The following is a 24,325-nucleotide window of genomic DNA, read 5'->3' on the forward strand; positions in this document are numbered from 1 at the left end:
CGAGATTAGCATTGTAGCTATTTGCAGGACATGAAGTTTTGTAAACCTTATATTTCTTTAAATAAAGAGTATGTATGTACTTGTTACATTTTTTCCATCAGCAAAAAATTGATGTACATGGTTTTGAGGGATTTCCACAGTCTTGGCATTGGACTGGAGGCTAGTTATTATGTCCAGGCTTAAATATGGTGAATTAAATTAAACTCTAGTTTTTATATGTTTCTGTATTGCTTTTATTTTCAGAAGCGGATTGGCAATGTCAGAAACTGCGAGAACTGATGAGAGCAGTTCAAAGAACATTTATGGTGACCCACCAAAGATCAATGTTAGTCTCCCAGAGATAAGTGAACTAACCCAGAATTTTATATGTTGGAAGGATGTTCAACTCCCAATTGACATTCTGTTGTTAACAGTGAAGGACTGTGAGTTCTTGAGCTGCTACTATTTCATTAATGATCCAATAAGAAGCTATTGCAAAGGCCTTGGTCATGTGTACTTTGGCAGCTTTGGTGAAGATCAAGATGTTAAACTGAAAGTTGCTCTGATGAAATGCTCAGAGAGATTTAAAGTTCCTGGTGGTGCTTTAACTGTTGTAAAAAATGCTGTCACTCAGCTGAGGCCAAAAGCTGTCTTTTCTGTGGGCCACTGTAGTGGTATGAATCAGGAATCAACAAAGCTTGGGGATGTGGTTCTGTCAGAAAAGCTCACAACCTATTCCTATCAGAAGGTTACAAAGGATGGAAAGAACTTTTGTGGGTTCACAACTCCTGTAAGCAGAGACATTACTGAACTCATTGAATGTGCAAGTCATGGTTGGAATCCACCCCTAGAAAATCCGAAAGAGAGGAAAGTTGAAGTCCTCTGTGGCGAGGTTTTGAGTGGTACTGAGGTCGTGCAAGCTGGATGGCGACGAGATGAACTAGTGAAGTCATTTCCTGAAGCAATTGCAATTGAAACAGAAGGAGAGGGTAAGATCTATTTTCCCTTTGAAGTTACTGTTACTGTAAAATCTGCTCAAAGAGATATTTGGATATATTTGTATCCTGGGAGAGAGAGTTGTTACTCATATCGTGTTGGCAAACTTTTCTGCAAGTGTTGAGAGATGCACTGGCTTGTGAGTGAACATACTGGACTTTAGATCAAGAGGTCTGGGTTCAAGCCCAGGGCTAATGTGATTGTGTTCTAGTCTTGGCTGGGACACTTTACTCTCACAGTGTGTCTCTATATCCAGGAGTACAGATGGCTACTGATGAACTGACCAGTATTTCATACACATGTTGAGTGAATAAGAGTAAAGTCTCAGTGGCTGAATGGTATGGGACCTGGGAGAGGCTCATTCTACAGGGACTAGCTCGGCACCTAGTATATTTTAGGTGACTTTCCAAAATATATCTCTAGTTCCTTACAAATCTTTGATGATAATGGTAACAATGGGAGAGGTTGAAATCAGGAGATGGTGGAGATTACTAAAACTTGTTGTTTTATTCATAATAGCTTGTTATTGTATGTCTTAGGAGTTTTCAGTGCAGCACATGAACTGAAAATGGAGTGGGTTGTCATCAAGGGTATTTCAGGATATGCAGATGGAACTGAAGCAAAAGAAACCTGGCAAACATTTGCAAGTGTAACAGCAGCTTCTCTTGTTGTCAGCATTCTAAAGGAATGCAGTATTTTTGAAGATTGGCCACATTACAAAGGTAAACAGATCAACTTTGGTCTTTTTTAGGCCTACAGTATATTTGCTTACAGTCACTAGCTGTGCTCACAGTCACTAAATGTGCTGGAACTGAATTACCAAAACTGAATTAAAACCATGATTAATGACCTATGATCATGCACTGACCAATCAGAACAGCTCTTCACTCAGAATTGTTACATGTTTGTCAGCAATTTCACAGGCTCTGCTTTTGTGTGTTGCACTGGGCTAACAAAATGTGAGAAATTAAAGATATTGATGTTGACCTGAACTTAACATACAGGAGCTCTAATTTTCTTTCTACAAAGATGGATGGTGGGATGCTCTCAAACTTTTTGGGAAGAAGACTTCCAACCTCACCCCACTATATAATACACCCAGAAACTCCTGCTTTAGCCCAACCCCTCCCCTACCAGCACAACCCTTATTTTATAAACCACAGGCAACCCAGGTTCCTCCAATCGGTCCAAAGAAGGGATAATGCTCGAAACATCAGCTGTAGAAACTCTTTACGGTGGCCATTTACATTATCAACTTAGTTAATAGAACCAAATTATCATTGCTAACCGAACAACAGTAACTGTTAACTCTTGCAGATAGGAAATTACTTGAGCCATCATCGTTGTCTACAAATTCCCAGTATGTCTACTGAGACTTATAGGTGCCAGTCTTTTTCAACCCAATTATTGCATGGTGCCTCTCCTAAGAACTGCGGTTAAATGCTGAATTTTTATGCAGAGGAAGGAAGGATCACAAACATCTTAAATTCCTCACGTAGATTTGCATTTTTAGAAATCTTACACCCACATTCGTTTGAGTTATGTCCTAACCATTGCAAGCAAGGTTAGGACGCAGTATTCGAATTATGTTGGTTTGAACTACATAAAGCCGCATGTCTGTTTCAAACCTCATAAGGCTGTCTAACTTCTGTCTGTTTGGTTTTGTGTTCTTGAAGATATTTCAACTGACAGACAACATTCAGCACTGAGTAAAGAAGTTCCGGTAGAGCCATGCTGCTCTAGTGCCCAGTCTTCCCAACAGCAACATGTTTCATCTACCAAAACAGCAGGTATGTATTTGAATTAACAGATGCAGTGAGAAACTGTTTCTTTTATTCTTATTGCTGTGAAACTCACCATAGGGTTCTCTCTTACTTAGTAGGAGAGCTTCAGAATCCGAGGGTCTGGGGCTCGATGCTGCATATTGACTCATGACATCTTCCTTTAGACTTAACTAATTAGCGTTGCTGTTTGCGGTTTAGCTTTCTCTCTTCTGTTGATTAGCTATTTTTCTTGAAACTTTATGGCATATATTCCATAGAAATCTCTTGTGTTCACGGTTTTCTTAGTCTTACAGAAATACATTTTTGCGGTTAGATTTCTTTGACATGCAAATAATTACCTGCCATTATTTAATTAGTAATGAACCTGATTAAATGCCCGCCTCGCTGTCTCTCGTTTTAAATTACTTTCCTTATGTTTGTAAGGTGGAAAAAGGAAGTCATCAAGCGGGTTACTGGACCAGGGCATAAAGCGCTCAAAGCTTGAAGCTATTAGTCACTGAGGACTTCAATTTTTAACTTCTTCAGAATCTGCATTCTGATTTAGACTTTCGGACTGGAGGATTTTAAGTGTTACATAGTTACAACAAGATTTGAGATTTTCCTTTATAATAATTGCACTTGTCACAGAACAAATCAATATATTTTTAAGATTTTTGTGTAGCGGAACAAACGATAGCCTCGATTACCAGCTGCTGTTGATGAAATGAGCCCGCACTTCTCTCCTTCACGGATCGGAGACTGCACTTGAGAATTAGGTGAAAATCGAACCTAGCGACGAAGATTTAGAGTGGCCTTACCCAAGCTGCTTATTGTATGGAGCTTTTTTTATAGCCTTTCGCAAACTAGAGATATAAATGGTAGGTCACCAAATCCGTTTGACGTGGCGAGGACATTTTTTCTTCCTGGCAGAAAAAGGAGAACAAGAAATCTTCTGGTCGCGTATATGGGCGTGTAAATTTCGTGTAAAATGATGCACGGTAGGATGCATAATGCAATGGCACGAAGTGGCCTCGAAACCAAATTCCTCAGGAGACGTTTCACGAGGAAAGGAAATAGCCCCATTGCTACAATGAATCTGTTGGCTCGAAGAATCTGGTCTAATTTTTTTTTCTTTTTACATTTGTTATCAAGCAGGGGGTTCTACTAAACAGTTGCCTCGGCCAGAGGTGAAACGCCGTAAGGAAGAGTCGTCTCCGAAGGACGCCTTAACTCCAAAGAAAGGAAAAACTCCTTTTGCAGGTAAAATGAGGACATATCTATGGGCGTGCCCAGTGACCCCCACCCCCCAACCCGATCTTTCTTCACCTTGCCTTGATAAAATAAATATACGTGGATTCAGCAAAATGACATCAATAGATGCAATACGTACTACTCGCTATCCTCTCATCTTGATGCTTTGCTGTGATGTCTTTATTTTTGTTGTCCAGCAAGGAGTTCCTAGTGACGAAGATTTAGAGTAGCTTTACGCAAGCTGCTTATTGTATGGAAAAGAGTTTTTAAGAGCTTTTCGCTCGATCGCAAAATAGAGATATAAATGGTAGGTCACCAAATCCGTTTAAGTGGCGATGACAATTTTTCTTACTGGCTGGAAAAAAAAGGAAAAAAAAAGAACAAGAAATCTTCTGGTCGCGTATGTGGACGTGTATATTTTTGTGTTAAATGTTGGAAAGTAGGGTTGCATAATGAAGTTGCATGAATTGGGCTTGAAACAAATTCATTAGGAGACGTTTTATAAGGAAAGAAAAAGTTCCATTGTCACAATAAATCTGTTGGCTCAAATATTATGTTCTGGTCTAATTATCTTTTTACATTTGTTACCATGCAGATGGTTCTACTAGACATTTGCCTCCGCCAAAGGTGAAATGCCGTTATGAAGAGTCGTCTCCGAGTGGCGCCTTGACTCCAAAGAAAAGAGGTAAAATGAGAACATTTCTATGGGCGTGCCTGTTAACCCCCACCCTCCAACCCCATCATCCTTCCCCCGCCTTTGTAAAATAAAAATGCGTGGATCCAGCAAAATGGCATGAATAGATGCAATATGTACTACACGCTATCCTCTCATCTTGATGCTTTGCTGTGATATCTTAATGTTTGTTGTCAAGCAAGGAGTTCCCAGCGACGAAGATTTAGAGAGACTTTCGCAGAAACTCGAAAAATGGAAGACAGTCGGGCGTCATCTCGAAATTGTGGAAGCAAGATTAACGGCGTTTAACAATGAAAATATAGAATGGTCTGAAAAAATCTTCAAAAGGTTATTACATTAGCAAGAGAGGGAGGGCTCAGCTGCAACATACTCATAAGACACCTAGAATCTCCCGCCTTACCCCTCCCCTCCTTTTAGCCCAACCCCCATTTTATAAACCACACAGAACCCAATCGGTCCAACGAGGGGCTAATGTTCGAATTTAAGCTTTAGAAACTCATGGTTACTACAATATTTGAGGTTTTCCCTAACGTTTGTCTTAATAATAATTTCACTTGTCACAGAACAAATCATGTTCGTGAAATGAGCCCACGCTTCTCTCCTTCAGGGGAGGATCGAACACTGTACTCGTGAATTAGGGGCAAATCAAACCCCCCAACCTCCGCCTCCCCCCCCCCCCCAAAAAAAAAAAAATCACCGTAGTGATCAGATAGTGAAAATGTGAATATTTACCTTCGGAATTAAAGAGTGACGTCGTCAAATTTACAAATTACAGATGGAAAGAATAATTCTCCTTATTGTTCAAAAACCCTTCTCGAGTGATTTTCTTTTCGATGTGAGAGAAAGAGAATTTTTACCAAGCTACTTGTTTTTTGTCTACAGACTCGTCTGTAACAGAATTTTGGGAATGGTGCCGGAATCAGTTGAGGGCGTTTTACAACACCATGTGTCAAGTGAAAATAACACCATGGGACCCAGACAACACGGTACACATTAATAGCATTTACATACAAGTAACGTTTTTACAAGACCACAGGAAACCTGACGGGACAACGAAAAAAAAGCTGGGAGACAGCAGTGAAGTATTTGAGGGTGACGAAGATCATCCCATCCGTAGACGAATTCTGGTGTATGGAAGACCTGGAATAGGAAAGTCTACTTTCACTCAAAAAGTAGCTGTGGATTGGGCAAATGGCAGAACGAAGATCCTCGAAAAGTTTAATCTTTTACTGTTAATCAGGTTACGAGACGTTTGTGGTATTTCGGACCTCTGTACCATGTTAAAAACAGCGGAACTGTTGTCTGCTGATGACCCGATGGCAGTCAATTACTTGTGTGAATATGTCCGTCAGAACCAAGAGAAAGTGCTGCTCATTTTGGATGGATATGATGAGTACAACGGTGGAAAATCATCCCTAATTCACCAGATTTGGAGAGGCAGTCAACTGAGAGACTGTTGTGCAATGATCACAACGCGGCCAGTGAAAGAGGATGAGCTTAGAGTGCCAAGTCACGCTCAGTTTGAACTTAACGGGTTCGATAGCTTGGAACAGAAGGAACAGTTTGCAAGAAAGATTCTTCCTGATGAGGAAGATGTTGAAGGGCTACTTGAATACCTAAGAAAGCATGACCTCGAGGAGATGGCAGAGATTCCACTATTATTGTTGATGTTGTGTCTTCTGTGGAAAAAGAAAAAACCTCAATTACCAACGTCTCGTGGCGAAATTTACGTAGAATTTATTCAGACTCTCTTGGATCATATGGCTATTAAAGACTCAGACAACGTCGCAGCAGATAAAAGCATAGATGAATATCAAGAGGAACTTTCCAAAATAGGAAAACTTGCATTCGATGCTCTTTTGGAGGACTGCCTTCATTTTAACTTCAGTAAATTTCCTAAAGGTGATCTCTTCGAGAAGCTTATTCATGTCGGTTTTTTCCAAGTTTCCAAACTTTCTGCTTTTAACCGTGAGAAGATCGTGTCTTTCCTTCACAAGTCCGTTCAGGAGTTTCTTGCCGCTTGGTTCATCGTTCAAGAAGCGAAGTTTAAGAAGAATGAAACCGTCACCTGCTTGTCAGGAATGGATACGTTTGAAAAATCAAGGAAGATGGCTGAAGTTCTAAAATTCGTTTGTGAGTTGTCATCAGAAGCTGCTGGCATTGTTTTTGATCATCTACGTTATGTCGGAGAGAAAGAAGGTCTCACAGATTACAATTTTACTAGGACGCCTTCTGACAAAGATTTGTCTTTTGCACAAAAGAAGTTTATTCTATTCTGTGTCGATTATTTGTTTCGTTGTCCAGCCTCAGACAGACTAGCTGTATATTCTGCATTTCTCTCATGTGTTAACCATGTTGTAATACTTGATGAGGAACACTCGTCTACTGCTGCCAAAACGCACTTCTTCAAAGACACCACCAGCTTTCCGAACTATTTATTTTACTCAAGTTGGAAGAGTAATTTATTTTACTCATATAGGGAGAGTAATTATGATGATTTTCTATCCATATTGTTTGACTTGAACGCGGTCGTTTTAACGTGCTCTGGAGAAATTAAAGATGTTAAAAAATACGCCGATTTACGTGATGCGGAATTTTTTCTCGAAAAAAGCGAAATGAGAAACTTTATTTATCTACGTTTATCTATAACAAAAACTGTTCTTCGTTCTAAACTTTTTCATGAACTGATATCAGCGCCGGTTTGTTCTTCTCAGCCACCTGTGGATAATCTGCGAAATAATGAAGACGACAACATTGCACTGTCTTTGACTGAGGACAGATCTGACCAGACACAACAACATTGTTTGTCACTGGTGAGAGAGGTTGATTTATCCGTGGAAACAGTTGAGGATTTTGTTCTGTTGAAGAACTTGTTGCCTTTATTAACAGCTCCTCGAGATATTGATATAAGGTGGAGAGGGACAGATGGCTTGGAAGTTAATTCGATTGAGGGCGTGATTCACAGAATTAATTTTACTGACAATCTCCACAGTTTAAATCTTGAAACTATCAATCTAACAGCAAAGTGTGCTGCTTTTATTGCTGAGTCACTGCACCACTCTCCAAACTTGCATAAGCTCTGCTTGTCAGGGAACCCCTTACACAGCGGTGTGAGTCATTTGGTTGAGAATCTTCATCACGTGCCACAGTTGACTGTGTTAGAGTTAGTTGAAGTACAAATGGGAGAAAAGGAATGTGCTGCACTGGCTGCCTCATTACAGTACTTAAACAAGTTAGAAAGACTGAATATGTCAAACAATGTACTGGGTCACGGGATTATTGAACTGGCCAAGAACCTGAACAGTGTACCCAATCTGACTCAGCTGTACCTGATGAATACAAATATGGGTGAAGATGAAGCATCAGCACTGGCTCGTGCACTAAAGGATGTACCAGAGCTGAGCGATCTTGATGCGAGATTCAATGCACTGGGTCACGGGATCATTGTACTGGCCAAGAACCTGAACAGTGTACCCAATCTGACTCACCTGAAACTGTCGTCTACAAATATGGGTGAAGATGAAGCATCAGCACTGGCTCGTGCACTAAAGGATGTACCAGAGCTGAGCAATCTTTATCTAGGGCGGAATCCACTTGGCAGAGGAGTCAGGGACCTGGTTCAGCATCTCAGCAGTGTTCCTAAGCTGGAGTACCTGTCTCTGTTAAGTGTTCAGATGACAAAGACAGAGATTGAAGAGTTGTGTACAGCAGTAAAAGGGAGAGGCGTCACTTTGTTCACTGATTACCATGTAAGAGTCTTTTTGTTGTTTCACTCAGTTGTATCTAATCTTTAGTTAGACGTTCCTTAGAATTGCACTAGATATTGTTTCCAGCAAGTTGCTTTTGATAAAATTTATCAGAGTAGTCTGCATGGGAAAGAATGTAGACATCAGGAACAGTCACTGTTTTCGAAATTTTCTATTTCTATTTTGTGACATCAGGAGCAATTGTTGGGGATGGCGGAGACCGTAAACAGCCCATGTTAAGTACTTTAATGGTTCATGTAATGCTTCTTTGACTATGGTTTCCAGAAAAATTTGTCTAAGATTAAATTAAGACATAAACAAATTTAGCTTTCAAAACTTTGATATTATTTACAGACAGTAGTTTCCAGTGTAGTGGATGCTTGATTACTGAAACCTAATTGAAAACTTTGGGAGTTTGATTCATTCGAGTTCATTCGATTGGCCTTTGAGTTTTAGCGAAATCTTATTAGAGAAAATTCTGTAGCTATGCTTCACATAAGAGAGAGAAAAAAAGATGAATTGTGAGAATTTTTCTCGGACCAAACTTCTTTGCGCAATGGTAATTTTTGAATTTTTTAGGCTTGTGTTGTTATTATGGGATGCTTTTATATGGGTTTGATTATGTGCCCTGAAATTAGTGTGAACCCATACATGCTTTGGATTTGATGACGTTGTTCCCTACAATCTGTACCAGCATCTACTCGCTTTTATTAACAGGAAGCGTTAACCCAACAAAATAGAAAGAACCAAACAAAAAAGGTTTTTTCTTGTTTAAATCCAAATGCGTGTTTTGAAAAGCGAAAATCATGTTGATTCTATTGTCATAAATTTACGTTTTAAAGGTTTGTACTGATGATAGGAAATAATTCACCAAAAGTTGTAGGTTAAAATATTAACATCCAAAAAGAAACTGACACGGTGCTATAATTTACTTGCACTTAAATGGTTTCATTCTTCTTATTTATCAGTTGGATTCTTTTTGTCTTTAGCTGCACTGCTCATGTTGAGTAACTCTGTCAGATGCTCGTAGAGCCCTTGGTCGCCTTTGTCATAGAAGCCTTTTTTATTTTTTTTAGAAAAATTAAAGAACAACATTGTAAAAAGTGAATTTGTCAAAATGACTATTTCAAACCCTACACTCTAAAACCCTTTAAGTGTGTTAAACGAAAATAGATGGCTAAACCCTCACCAACATAGAATAAAGAGCAAAGTACTCCGGGTTTGGTAATAAGGAAAAAAGAGAAAATTACGAGAAGCAATTGAAAAAAGAAGAGAGGCGGGCATGAAATTCGATGGATATACATATTTTTTTTTCCGAGGAGGGAGGGGGAGACTGTGTACTCGTATTGCATAAAAAAAAGGAAGAAAGATGAAAAAGGAGAGAAAAAAAATCAAGTAAAAGTGTTTAAGAGGGTCACCACTGACGAGCGCTTCGGCTCGTTGTTTCCATTCTGTACCCAAATAAGAGCAAAATTACCACGTCCTGAATAAAATAAAGCGCCTGCACAGACTAATTAAACTAGTGGAAAGAAGAAGCCTTTTTGAGGCGCAGTTTCCATTGACATCTCATTCAGCTGAAAGATCTAAAAAAGACGTTATGTTATGCAACCAGTAAAATTAGAGCTTTACGAATGAAGCATTGCTGTGCGTCATGCGTAAGCGCCCTGCTAGCAAACAAACGAAAAAGCAAAACAAATCATTTCAAAAGCTTAAACTTCATAGGCGCGACCCGTGACACGCGGCCACCAGTCAAACTCGGCACTGCGCTATAATTTACTCGCTCTTAAATGGTTTCCTTATTCTTATTTATCAGTTGATTTTTTTTCTTCGTTGGCTACACTGCTCATATTTTGTAACTGTCAGATGATTGTAGGGCCCATCGGTCTTCCGCGTCACATAAGCTCATTTTTGAAGAAAAATTAAAGAACTACATTGTTGATGATGAAGTTGCTCAACTAACTATCGTATGTGTTTGTCTCTGCTTGGTCTCGTGTCAGTGTAAATCCTAAAAAGTGATATATTTTTGAACTTCAATTTGGCACACACCGTGGAGCTGATTCTTTGTACACTTCACGCAGCTTCCCATATTTTTGTGACATCCCTGAACATAAACAATTCTTATTCTCATCGCCATCACCAGAATAAAGGACCTGCCTTCGTTACTCGTTGCTGTCTTGTCTTTCCTGTGGAGTGTGGGCGTTCCTTTTTGCTTCTAGGAATACGGAAATGGTACATCTTCCTTCCAATCTCAAAACTAAGCAAACTAGAAACTACTGTAGCATGAAATAATACGAGGATAGCTAAGGAGGCGTTAGTTCAGCGAGGCACAAGTGAGAACATTTAAGTTGTTTTGAATTTGTTTTTTTATCATTATTTTTTTTAAGTGTCTCGTATATGATTGAAACAGTATTGTAAGAAAAGTACGGTTTCATTGAGAGGATGCTTCAAGGAAGGTGAAGAAAAACATTAAAGCGAGAACACCGAATCATCAAAAAGAAATATTTAGAGTTGTCTGACTTACAATCGTGTAACAATTATGTTGGTGGAGAAGTTAACTGGAATAAAACTCGTTGCATGTAGTCGTTCAAGGTTGGGAAATTATTGAATGATTTGTATGCGAAAAATAGTTTCGAAGATATTAGACCGTTTTCGTCCCATTAAAAAAATTAATATTTATTGTAGTTTATGTGTTTGTAAACCTTCATCTCATTTTAATCGTGTGGGACCATTGTTATTTGTTATTTGAAACTGAGATCTTTTTCCTTGCTGTAAAATAAAGTCTTGTAGTCACTTGTAGTTATTTGAATTCAAAATAGAATGTTCTCTTTCACTGCTCGCTCTATGGACAAATGTATTTGAATGCGACGAATATTTATCTTGTGTGCTAAAATGTAATTTGAGTGTTGCATAGAATTAATGAAACAGGTGTATTTTTCCATGCGAAGGAAGCTTAACATTCCGATATACGTGGGGAGTCTCAAGGTGCTTTAAAATTTATCTGGTGTGAAAATGCAAGTTGAGAATTTCACATAATTGGTGCTGTGGTTGATGTTGTGTCCTTTTTTTGTCCTGTGATAGGTAGGTAAAATAAGAGTTGGAAGGTGGATCATGCGACTTCGTACAGAAGCTGAGCTGAAAAAAGAAGGAATAAGGTTCAGAAAAGAGCAAGATGGTGACGACGACGATGATGATAATGATGATGATGACGACGAAGAGGAAGATAGCGATGATTTCGATGATGATGATGATGATGAAGCTGACTGAACGCATGGAAGAAAAGGTTCCATGGCAACAGATTTAGCGAGCAGTAAGAAGAATGATATTTCATAATATATTCTATCAAATATTTTTGGTCGCGCGCGGGATTGGACTGAATGCATCGTGTGACCGATTATCCACTAGCTCAAAACTGCAGAATATCCTTGAATAAACCCTACCTGATATTCCCCGATTTTCAAACTTTTCGTCCATTAGGGTTGTTGTTGGCTGTTGGTTGTTACAGAAGAAAGGACATGTTTTTGTGTTCATACAGTTGTACCAGCGAACACTAAAAAGTGAACATCTTACGTAATAAACGGTGAACTGTTCGTAAACACTTTCCCCGCGCGTTGCAAAAATAATTCAAGGTAGATAAACACAATAGCCTCCATTTGGCACAAGAATATTTTTGTATATTTGTTCTTAGATATTATCTGTTACTCAAAGCTCTCACCTTTCCTCGAGCTTCACTCTCGGAAACTTTTCGCATCTCGGAACGGATAATTTCCGAACAGCAACAGATACTAAAAACAACGTGCATATATTCGCGCCAAATGGAGACTACTGTTTATTTAGAATTTCGCAAATTTCTGGACTTGCTTACTGTCTCTTACGGCCCTACACCTTTATTTCAGCAAAACGTATAAGAGCAGCGTCGAGTTCAAATTGGAAACTTAGATAATTTACCGTCCGGTCGGTATTTCCCTCCTCAGATTACGCAAATTTTAGTGATTTCACGTTGTTGTTTTGCAGGAGACTGCTGAGAAATGAACTGAGTTTTAAAACGCATGTGCTGAGCCAGTGTTCTGCTCATAATTTAGACCTTTAGTTTGTCGTGTTGGTTTGCTGAAGTTCCCAAATTTCTAGTCCCGCGTGAAACGTCTTATACTGTAACCGGAAATGCAAGGTCTTTTCAGCAGTAAAATACCTGGATGTTACTCAGTGTTTCCGTCGATCTGAACGCGAAACGAATTTCTTAGGATGTCAGAGTAAAATAGTTTAGCATGGATCCTAAACGTGACTTTTTGACGCGAAGAAAGAGACTCCTTTAGTCGTTTATGCCAGGCTCTCCTCTTTTGGAGACAGTCAAGGGTGTGAGGTGAGACATTGGAGGTCTGGGAAGGAGTGAGAGGAGCTTCCTTTCCTTACCAAACCTCAATTTTCACTCTCCCAATAATTCGATCTTTTCAAGCAGCTGAGACCCTGGCAGAAGACAAGCTCAATTTATTTAAATTAATTAATTCAAATTAATCAAATCGATTACTTCAAACTAATTAGTTCAATTAATTCTACTTAGCTGACAAGCTTATTTTCTCTTTACGAAAAAAGCCGACGTTGAGAAAAGGAACAGATGAATGATTCCTTGAGCTTGAATCAGTTCACAGGTCATTGCAAAAAGCAATTTAGTTGGTTTACTTTTACCCAACGTTGTGACTTTTTTTAGCCTCACTTTTATTGATTTATTAAAAGGATTTTTGTGAAATATTCTTGTCTCTTTGTAGTTATAGAAAGTACAAATGGCATGAGTGGTTGAAAAAGACCCTGGATACGACTTCTATTCTTGTTGTCTGGATCCTAAAGCACAGTCATTGAAATAGTTCTTTTACGGCTGAACGCACCACGCACAGAGTGATATTTGTGTGCAGAGTTTGAATTCAAGAGACTAGTATGTAGTGTTTAGTTCGATATGGGCAGTCCCTGGACGAGAGGAAAAACTGGTTCATTTTCTTGGTTTTGATTTGCATTTTTTTCCTCGATAATTTATCGCAGAATCTGTCGGCCCGACTTGAATAACAATAACGCCTTTCGTGTCCCACCGACCGACCGTTTTACTATTGTTTTTTATGATTTGTTTGTTTGTTTTTTTTCCTATAACCACTTGTTTATTTCCACAAGCCACCCGTCCTTCCATAAGTTGTAGTACGTTGTTTCTTTCAATCAGCAGGGATTAAAAGGCGTGTAAGCGTCTAAGCATCCTCTCCTCCGTGATTTAATTCTATCAAGTGTTAAACCTGGCGACGAGAAAAACACAAAAGGCGGAAAAAAGACAGAAATCCTTGCAAGCAGTCTCCATTTTTGTCGTTTGTCCCCTTCCTCCCCCATTTCTCTTCCGCAAGAGCGCACCAAAGCAAGCTTGATATCCCAAACATTTATGATATTTCTCGTACACAGAATCTACGATGGTTTGTTAGGTTTCGGGCTTAATTCCTGGAAAGGGGGATTTTGTTTGCGCTAGCTATTAATAATTAGAAGACCAGATTGGTTTCTTTTTTCAAATTATTTTATTTTAGATCACATTCAAGTTGTTTTGCAGCCCAATTGATATCACGGACAACAAACAATTTCCACTTTTTATATAAATTCAACATCGTTTCCATTGGCAGGAAACGTGTTACATAACTTTAAGGCGGTTAACTCGTTGCAAATTACAATTACAATCCGCTGTCTTCTCCATGCCTTCATTTGATTTTTGCATTTGTGCAAGTCGTTGGCTGAGTACTTGGTTTTCTTGCATGAAATTTCGTCTGTGTTTTTCAACCTCCATCATTCTCGCCTTTACCATGTTCTCCATTTGTTGCCGTTGGACCGCTGCTTCAGCTTCCATCTGTTCACGGAGTCTCTTTTTTTCTTGCTCCTGTTTTGCCTGCAGCATTTCCATCTAATTACCAGACAGGAAAAAGTTCAGGTCAGACAGCTATAGGAGAGTCATGATGAAAAATATTATGGCATCTACTCTTGTTCACCTCTGTGCTAAAATCATCAAATTTCTCAGTTACTCAGAATGAATTTCTGATAAAAATACTGTACAATCTTTCACAAAAAACACCCAATGGGATATATTCTTGATAGCGTGATTTAAACTAAAGATATATTTTAAGGCATTTGAAGGTGAAAGTTATTATGAGGCAATATTCCTATAACAAAGAAATTAAGGAATAATGAATCTAATTTGACACATCACAAAATTACATTGGAATGGAACCAAGAGAAAATAAGCAGGCAGAGAGGGCGGCCCCTGCACCAGGACTCGTTCAGACAAGATGTCAGCCTTTTGTTTGTTTTTATTTCACCTGCCCTGGTACCAAATCGGATGTTACTAAAAAAAGCCTAGTTCCCAGGAATGAGTGTGCTCACGCTTGATTAAAAGGCTTACTTTTCTACGTCTTTAATTGAATTTCACTATATTTGATCGCCATAAAATTTGTGTGTCTGTGCTTTCTGGAATAAAAGACGTGCATGTTTAGCGCTTCCGTCTGAGAAGGCAAAACTCACAAAAAGCAGTCAATGGTCCTCTTTGTTCTTTTATTCTCTTTTTGTGATCTGCACAAATGGAAATCGTCAAATGATAGATTTGACGATGGTAGATTATTTTTGAAGCGTAGAGGGATTTCTTAAGTGATTTTGAAAATGTCGGATCAATGTCAGAATCTGATCAACTGCACACCTACCCCTCCCCTGACCCAACATTAACCCTAACTTGTTATTATATGATTGTTGTTGAGTTAGGGGAGGGGTTGGTGTGCAGTTTCTCAGATACTGACATTGACTCAAAATGTCTTACTTCCTTATGGCGCTGAAGATTTTCTTGTTGTAAAAGTTCGTATTCCTCCTTAAATAAGGACGAAAAGTCACATCAGTACAGGCTTTGTCTAGCAAATGATGAAATTCTATATTCTCACCATTGAAACTAAATTAATCCAGCAATGTTTTTGACAAAGAACAGAGAAAGAACGCATGAACTTCAATCAGCTTTAGTTCTCCTAATAATCAGTTGATTAAGTTTGTTGAAGAAAGGATGTTATTTTCCGTTCCTTTTATTTAGCCGCAGAACGTAAACAAAAAAATTCCTATTCCATTTTCCATTCCTAATTCTTCCCAATTCCCTTTTCCTCATTCTTTATTTCCTATTCTCCGTTCCCGGCATTTATAATTCTCAATTTTTTCCCGTTAAAAAGTAATATGATAAATGAGTCGATTAAAATTGCATCATCAGTACCTCAAGTTTTATCTTCTCTTGCTCTTGATAGGCTTTGGCGGCAATTTCTCGATTCAAGTTCTCGTCAAAGTCCTTTAATTGTTTCAGCACGCCCAAGTATCGTTGCATTTCTGTCATAAGTTCCTGTGATAAAAGTAGAACTTTTTCTTACATCGTTGCTTTTTCTGTTAGTTTTCCTTGTGGTAACTATCAAGAGATAATAATGTTATATTCTCTTGTAACTACGTAATAGATACTAAGACCAAGAATCGCAATGTACTTGTATTAAAGGAACTGAATTCGATTGGAATTTTTTTTTTGTCCGTAAAACTATTAATGTCATGGAAAAAAAAATAAGACACAGATTAGAAACCTTTTAACTCATTAATTTGTCTCATTTCTGGTCTGAATTTTTAATTCCAAGTAAAAGTCTATTTACCGGATGAAACTCGAAGAACACAGCAGCACAAACTTGTTTAGCTCCGGTGGCACGAACTTTGTAGTCCTGCTCAATCTTTTTGTAACCTGCTACAATGTCATCGAACATGACTTTGTCGCCTTCCTTTCCTTGAAGCTGGTCGAGGATTGGGTCCAAGTGTTGTTTTTTGAGTTGCCTCAGGAGAGCGTCACAAGCCTCTCGTGTAAACTGAACATTCTCAGTCTGCCACGTGACATACCCTCGGTCAGCAAACGACTGGGAAATAAAAAAAAAACGAAAGAAGTAGACGTTTTATATTCACAGTGAATACCGGTGTTCATTTTTCCGTGCTGTTGTCAGTTCCCAAACAGTAACTGGACATTTATTGGCTGTTTCTGTTATTAACTTGTGCTTTAAATGTCACAAACTCGGCCATTTGGCAAGAGAATGCACTGCCTCCTGGGATAGCCCAAGAAGCGCTTATCGCGGAACCACTTTCACCCCAGGATACTCATACAGCCCCTACAGTCACGGAGCCTATACTCAACCCGGTACAAAGCAGCAATGTTGTTGATGAGGAGGTTGCTGAAATCGCTCGGGTACATTGCGATAGCGAATTGTTTGAGTTTGACTTAAGTACTGGTCCGCCGTGTGTCAACGTCAAGGGAAAGCTTCGAAGAGACGTCGAACTTTGGAAGTGTATTGGAACTCCTAGTTTTATTCTTAACGTTATAGAAAGGGGATATTTGTCACCTTTCGTTAGTTTTCCAGAACCAGCGGTTTTCAAAAACAACAGATCGTCTCTTTCACATGCCGAGTTTGTTGAGGAGGCTATTCAAGAGTTAGTTCAGTCGGGTCGTTTTGTGGAAACCAAGGTACCGCCTCGGGTGGTCAACCTCTTGTCCGTATCTGTTCAAGCTAATGGAAAGAAGAGGCTCGTTCTTGATTTAAGATATGTCAACAAGTTTCTTGGTAAGATGCACGTTAAATACGAAGACTGGAAAACAGCAACTTTCTTTCTAAGTTTGGAAGAGTTATGGGCGCGCATACAGTTGACTGTTTTGCTGATTTTTATATAGCAAAGCTTTCTAGATTCTTTTCGTGTTTCTGGAATCCGGGTGCGTCAGGAATTGACTTCTTTCCCCAAGAGTTAAGTTCCGAGAATTGCTTAGTGGTTCCTCCAGTTTCTCTTGTTGCTCGCGTTATCCATTATCTGAGCCTACAGAAAGCGATGGCTACTCTTGTAGTCCCATTATGGCCTTCGTCCAGTTTCTGGCGTCTTCTGACAAGCAAATATATGGGTTCATTAAAGGATGCTTTACGCTGAATGCATCCCAAACTCTCACCCTGGGAAGAAATTTAAGTTCATTCCTTGGTTCTCCTCGCTTTACGGGCGAGGTTGTCGCGCTTAGATTCGAATTTTTTTAGGTATTATCCAGCTTTTTTTGCCCTTCGAGTAGGTTTCTGAACTAGCTTTTAGTGCTGGTATTTGCAGGATTTGACACTGGTCATAAGCTGCATGGGCAACTGTGTCCAGGGTAAATGACACTGGTCATGTGAAGAGACGACTGCGTCCGTTGGAGAAGATTTCTGTCGTTTTAGAGCTTTGTTAGTAGAACGAAAAGGTTTCGAGTTTTCTCGACAATGGGAGACCTGTTCACGTATGGAAAATTGTGTCCTTTTTTGCCACTGGTTCGCGTGCCATTCTGGCCAAGGTTTTCACAAAATTGGACTGCGCTGTTCCTGTTGGTTTAGGTGTTTTACCTTTCTTAATCAAGGCTGTAACTTTGTTTTTGCTGATTGTTAGGTTACTTAAGTGTCCAAGCTGACTGTATCCTAGACAGTGTGTTGCCTATTTTATATCCGTTTGCATGAAATTTGTGGAGCCTTTGGGGGTTTAAATGATCTACTAGAGAAAGTCGCGTTTAGGACTTATATGCAGTTATTACGTGTTTGTTATTTAGTTTTCTTTGTAGGTTATTCGCTAGGCCTTTGTTTAGGAGCTACTTTGCATGCCTGTTTTGCCCCGGGAGGTCGGTTTAGGTTCTTACTATAATGCAGCCTACTGACATTGCGTCACAGGCATAGGGCCGCTTATTAGGATCGCTGTCATTGCTTGCGTCAGAATTGCTAGACTCGCTATCCTGTTGTTGTAAAATTTTGGTGATATAATTTTTTCTTGCAGGTCGTAATTGCAAGTAAAGCATGGATGGTGCTCCCTCCCGCTATTAGGCCGGATTTCAATTCTTTATTTAATTGTTTACTTAATTCCAGGGCGGATTCTACTGTGAAGAAATATCTCAAGGAAATAAACAAGTTTTTACTGTGGTGTAGAACTAGGAAAATTGCGCTACAGTTGCCTTTTTCTTCTTCTGTTGTCGAACTTTATCTATTTGGCTTAGATCAACAGCTTAGGTCCCCAGACGCAATGGTTTTGGTCCATGCTGCGCTGAAATGGTTCCATTCCTTAGTTCCTGATCATGCATGGTTCCAATCCTTTGGATAACGCTTGTTGGATGGCGCTGAGGAAGCATCTTTAAAGGACTTACGTATTGCCGCAGTGAGTTCTTTAGGCTTTGCAGGATATTTCTTTTTAACGAGCTGGCTAATATTCGGCAAAAACGCCTCACGTTTTGCGATGGTTTTGTTAAAATTTTTGTGCCAAGGAGTAAAACGGATGTATATAGAGAGGACAACTGTGTCTATATCGCTAAGTTAGAGAACAAATATTGTCCATTAGCTATCTTACCTAAGTATATTGAAGCAGCCAATTTGGATCTGTCCAGTCGCTTGCCTTTATTCAGGCCATTAACACTTTAATGACGTGTAAGCTTACAGCGTTGGTCAAGGAAGAACAGATAATATATTTAAATATGAGCTAAATACCTAAATATTTCGTCACACTTCAACGATTACACTCTCTCTCTAAAACGTACATGTCTTTCGCCTCGTCTGTTTTCCAGAGCCCATGAAGATTAAACAACTTCTCAGAAACGGCTGTGGAAGCGTTATTACCAATAACAGCTGTGGCCCCCAGAACGCAGACTATGTAGGCCATATTCCTTGGTGTCATAGCCCAAATCTTTCAAAGTAGTCCTAAATATTTCCCTTCAACGAGTATAGAATAACTTGCCATTCCTAAGACTATAACCCGACTTGTTCTTCGTTAGGGTTCGCACGCGATCCACCAATATATGATTTCGCCTGGTTTTTGCAGTTATTTAAGTGGTAAATAATTTACGTTCGTTTGAGCGTTTAGTCAAGGAAATTTTCGCTGAATTTTTGTATGACTGTTTCCTTTACCCTCGTCGATCTCAAAATATTACCGGCTAGATATACAGCTTGCATATTTAGTCGACTTTGCCCAATGTTTATTATGGCTTGCTCCACGTTTTACTTTTCTGCTCTCCAAATTAGTCTTACACTCCTTGGAATCACTCCTTGGAATCACTCCTTGGAAAAAGTTGCCTCACCCTCTTTTTTGTCCTGTATATTTATAGAGCTGTAATGTGCTTGTTTCTCGAGACAATAGGGTATTTTGTTCACATAACAAACTCTAAGAGTGTAGTCCGAGAAAACAATGTTTCTGCGGCTGTGACAAAGAGTTTTGCGATGTTTTCAGTTGGAAGAAGATCTTTTTTTTTGGGAAGCGTTTGACTAATTATTTTGCAATTTCTGTCCAACATTTCAAAATGAGTTGCCTTACTCTTGTTAGGTAATACTCCTCAATGTCTCTGCAGTCAGGTGGAATGGACTGAGTAACATCCTTGAGAAGCCAGATGAAGAATAGAAAAGTCTTGTGGAAGAATTCTGAGTCCTCTTGAGGGCCGCTCGCGCTCACAATGCCGTTGTTGGAGCTAAGTCTTATTCGTTGAGACAACTTCATAGCAAAACTACGAAATGTTAAGAAATTTTTTCGTTTATCTATTGCGCGCGATAGCTTTTCTGTCTCTTCTTTGTTCAGCTTGGTACTCTTTTAGGGCACAAATTCCTTTTGTCGAAGGGTCATTGTTTTACTCTTGCTTAGTAAAGAAGATAGACGAGAATTTGTTTTAACGAGAAGTTTTTCCACTGTAAGGTCGACTATCACTCTCTGTTCAAGAAATAAGCCTAACTACTCCATCAACGTTCAGTGGAAGGTTTGTGATAAAAAAATCGGATCGTTCGTGTCGAAGTTACAGAGTGCATGCTTCGCTTTTCACGAAAAGGCTTCGAGAACTAGTGAAAAAACATGTGGGAACTCTGTGCATAGCAGAAGTTATTTTTCACATGCTTTCCAAGTGCTTTTCAGCAGTCTTTTTTAAGATAAATTTTACATTCATACGTAATTTTCCTCTGGAATACGCGTTTACCCTCGCGACGTGGAAAGAAATGACATGGACGCATCCAAACCAGTCGCTAGACACTTTAATCTCCCTAATCATTCTAAACAACATACGACAGTTTGCGGCCTTCCCTTACATCTAGGCAGTTCGGAAAGCCGCAAAACATTAGAACAAAAATTTATCTTCCAAATCGGCACTCTTAATTCCCACGGTATCGACGAGCACTTTTCATTCAACTAATTTATTCTTTTTTTCTCGTCATCATACTCCCACCAATAGCATTACTCCACTTTCTGCATATAAACCCACACACAACCCATAATTCCTCCAATCGCTCTGACGAAGGGTTAACGCTCGAAACATCAGCTTTTTTATTCTTTACGGTGGCTAATTTACGTTTTTAACTCGGTTGTTAACGCTAAATTAACTGCTATACTCTCCTGTCATTAAATGAGTAACATACAGCCGCAGCTATCAGGAGAACATAGAGGAGTTGAAGTTTTCCTTCAAGCTTTTACATGGTTTTGCCAATAACGTAACTGCAACATATGAATGGAACATTTTAGTAACCAGATTCATGTGAACTCACCCGCATTTTTTGTGGCACTATCCACATCCAGATTCTAACGGTTTCCGGATCAAAATGATGACCGAGGGGGAACACCTCAGGTTGATCGAAAGCTTCGCTCAAAATATATGACTTCTCTTTTCTGTATGGCCTGGCAATCGATACAATACACACGGGACCTACACATAGGAAATGTATTGAAACATATTTCAATCAATTTAGATAACTCTAGTTGTTGGAAATCACTCATTAAAAGTACGTTTTAAACGGTCATACCAACTTATTATATGGGCATGCAAAGGAATTTATCAGCCGTGATCGCAGGTAGACAAAATTTGATACACGACTTTCACTTTATTGTGATGTTAGCAGCCAATAAAAATATTAGATTTACATGGAGAAATTCTGGTTACATTTTTAAATTGATTGTGTCTGAAGGTAAGTGAAAAACCACCCAAATAGCAATAAGAAGGCCAGAAAAAAAGACACACCCGTACATGCAGGCACGTGTGAATACGGAAAGATAAGCTATCGTCGTAAGTGAATCTCTTAAGATCCAGCCCAGGAAAGGAACTCTAAAGCCAAAAAGTAGTGTTTGAAACGCGCCTCGACTGACAGTCGCATACCAGAATGGACATCATAACGAATTGCGGGAAAAGTAATGTGACTAATCTGAGGTGCGTCTAACTCGTGTTTATGATTGCTTAAGTTGTAAAACGAAATTTTTGAATCGTGGATTGAAAAAGAAAAACCCATGACCCTCCTCGATCATTGTTGAAACTAAAGGGAAATTGCATTAAGATAAACTGGAAAGCTCGAGATCAACGTGCGTTAACAAGCATATATCGGTGCCCAGAAAAAGTAAGTCCCTAAATTGATAACTACGTTAACTATAAAAACCGAATCGAACACAAGCAAATATAACTCTGCCTGTTTTTAACCCACAAAAGTCTTCTTTCTTTTTTTTTTATGATTGTGCCATTGCACATTCTTCTGAACGCTTACCTTGAATGTGTGTGGATACAGAACTTTACACCCACGGAAGACATTCGATGGGTGTGGATGTTTATCATCGATAGACTAAAAGGAGTAATACACCCCCCACCCCCCTTAAGCAATTTTGTAGGCGTGCGAAGACAGGTAAGTGTACAGTAACAAAATTCAGTCTCCCCACCCCCTGCCCTTCCCTGGTGAGATGCAGGTTAGTGGGGTAGCCGTGACGCTCCTCTTATCTATTTCACGATTACATGTGTGCAGTTTTCATTGCGCCCAGTAGGAGCTTGGACATATACAAAAAAATAAAACTTGTTATGTAAAAATGATGACCATGAAGATATGGACATAAAACATACCTTTCACAGTCTTAAGCTTCTTCAGCGCTTCCTCCACCACATACAGTGACGTACGTTGTCCTCCGGTTTTGATTTATTCTCCAGTTGCTGCGTTCCACTGGCAGTTGTTGAGTAAACAAAAAGTAATGGCAATGTTTTGTTTTTTTTCTTTCAGCCATGTTTCCAGCTCTTTTCTGAAAGCCTAATAAATAAAATATTACATGACTGACTAATATCTAGAGAACAAAATGAAGTTTGCAATCCATTTATACAGGCAATCACATGATTTCAAGTGCTATTTGTAGAAATAAGCACGAGCAAATTTTTCAAGGATCAAAAAAGTTGTAGGAGCCAGTAGGACATGTGACAAGTGCAATTTGCGGTCTTTGAAACAATGTACAGAATGATATTTATTCTAAATTGCGACAAAAATTTCTTCATTGTGATTGACCACAAGAAATTCGGTATGATACCGAATAATTATTCTACGTCTTGTTGTCTCTCTCGAGTATCTGCTACGTCTCTTTGCCGCTCTTCCGCTTCTCTGGTTTGTTTGATTAGACAATCAACTCAGCCGTTTCACCACTCCTCATTTCATCCCGTGGAACTTGCTCCGCCATCTCATTTGACTTTGCGTTCAATTCATCCCGCAGAACCTTCTTTTCTTGATCTTGTTTTTAATTCAACGCTTTTATTAAATCTTCCTTGTCTGGATCAGCTTGATCCATCATCTGTTGACAAAGAGCTTCTCTTTCTGTCCGTTGCTGTGCAGCTCGGTCAGAAAGATTTTGAACCATTTTCATGATTCCTTCGTTGCATCCTTGAAATGCCAGGAACCGTTCTTGTAAAGTTTCGCTTTTCCTCATGAATGCCTGGCGTTACTCTTTTTTATCCACCGTAATCATAAAAATCACAATTTCCTCGATTGTGATTGGTTTAAAAAACTCCTGTTTTCTACTTATTCACTTGCCAAGTTGTTATCGGACAGTTTGTTATCGGACAGTTCGATGAGCTAATCACATTCAAAGTTGTAGTTTAAATCAACCGGTCACAACCTTGGTTTCAATCACCATAAAAACAGTGTACAGACTCCTAAATTGGGGCTTTCTTCAAAATGGAGAATTTTTCCCCATAAACTATGACAATATTTTAGAAGATTTCGTTTGGAAATTGTCATTTTTTAGATTAATTGGCAATAAGACGTCGCGACGTCCAACTCGGTTTGTAATTATACTGAGGCCCTATTAGTGGTTATTGTAATACGGGATATTTGGGTAAAAAAATATAGGGATACAGGATATTTGGGCGGAAAATTAAATAGATACGGGATTTTTAAAAAAAGATTCCCTACCCCCCACGGCTTTTTCCATTTTGCTCCTCTTTCCCGGTTACTTATTACTTTGAAGTCACCTCAGTCCTTTAACAATTCTTTACAGAATGCTACATAAGAGCATACCATCGATAAACATGATGTCTTATTTACACGTAATTTCTATTTGAAATACGAAGCGCCCCAGGAAAATGCATTTTTCTTTATCAGGTACCTAAACATATCACGCTCAATAACGTCATCATGGTAATTAGCATTGTGGGGATGCAAACCACAAGAATTAGTGGGATACGGAATATTTTGGCCAAAAAGTAATGGGATACGGAATACTCAGACCCCTCCTAATGGCGCCTCTATACTCGTGTTGCTCGAATAATTTTCGCTCTCTTACTTTGGGGTAGCCCCACCTGGTACGTTTTACTCAATAGAATCGTCCAGACGTTTGTGCATATTTTATAGACTAACTGATCTGAGAGATACTACAACAGCTGGTGGAGGTGAACCTCATCTCTGGCACAATGGGCAGATCTTGATGAATACCAAAACGGAAATAATTTCACAGAACTACGCTCGTTTCCTATCTTGAGTGGTTATAAAATACGTCAGTGAACGGTCAATCTAAACACAAATTCCGTGACGTATACTATCACTTGTCACGCAACATTCAACGTGTCCTTAAGGAGTCACGGA

At 39.2% G+C, this 24,325-nt stretch overlaps 1 protein-coding gene across 1 annotated transcript; it reads left to right on the plus strand.

The window, feature by feature from the left end:
* The first annotated feature begins 249 nt into the window (after positions 1-249).
* Positions 250-13,164, plus strand: LOC149048989 (NLR family CARD domain-containing protein 4-like). Its single transcript, XM_089201480.1, has 9 exons — positions 250-968; positions 1,515-1,697; positions 2,652-2,765; positions 3,183-3,242; positions 3,888-3,998; positions 4,585-4,674; positions 5,566-8,432; positions 11,508-11,736; positions 12,441-13,164. The coding sequence occupies exons 1-8, from the start codon at positions 257-259 to the stop codon at positions 11,691-11,693; spliced, it is 4,323 nt and encodes a 1,440-aa protein (XP_089057606.1). The 5' UTR covers positions 250-256; the 3' UTR covers positions 11,694-11,736; positions 12,441-13,164.
* Positions 13,165-24,325: the final 11,161 nt, after the last annotated feature.

Source organism: Pocillopora damicornis, chromosome 3 (genome assembly GCF_964200805.1).
Source record: "Pocillopora damicornis chromosome 3, jaPocDami1.2, whole genome shotgun sequence".
Taxonomy (NCBI): Eukaryota; Metazoa; Cnidaria; class Anthozoa; order Scleractinia; family Pocilloporidae; genus Pocillopora; species Pocillopora damicornis.

Excerpts from the sequence above, each read along its gene's own strand:
- LOC149048989 (XM_089201480.1), top strand. The coding sequence starts at position 257 with ATGTCAGAAACTGCGAGAACTGATGAGAGCAGTTCAAAGAACATTTAT. Across the intron at positions 1,698-2,651 it reads AGATTGGCCACATTACAAAG|ATATTTCAACTGACAGACAA; the intron begins GTAAACAGATCA and ends GTGTTCTTGAAG. Across the intron at positions 8,433-11,507 it reads CTTTGTTCACTGATTACCAT|GTAGGTAAAATAAGAGTTGG; the intron begins GTAAGAGTCTTT and ends GTCCTGTGATAG.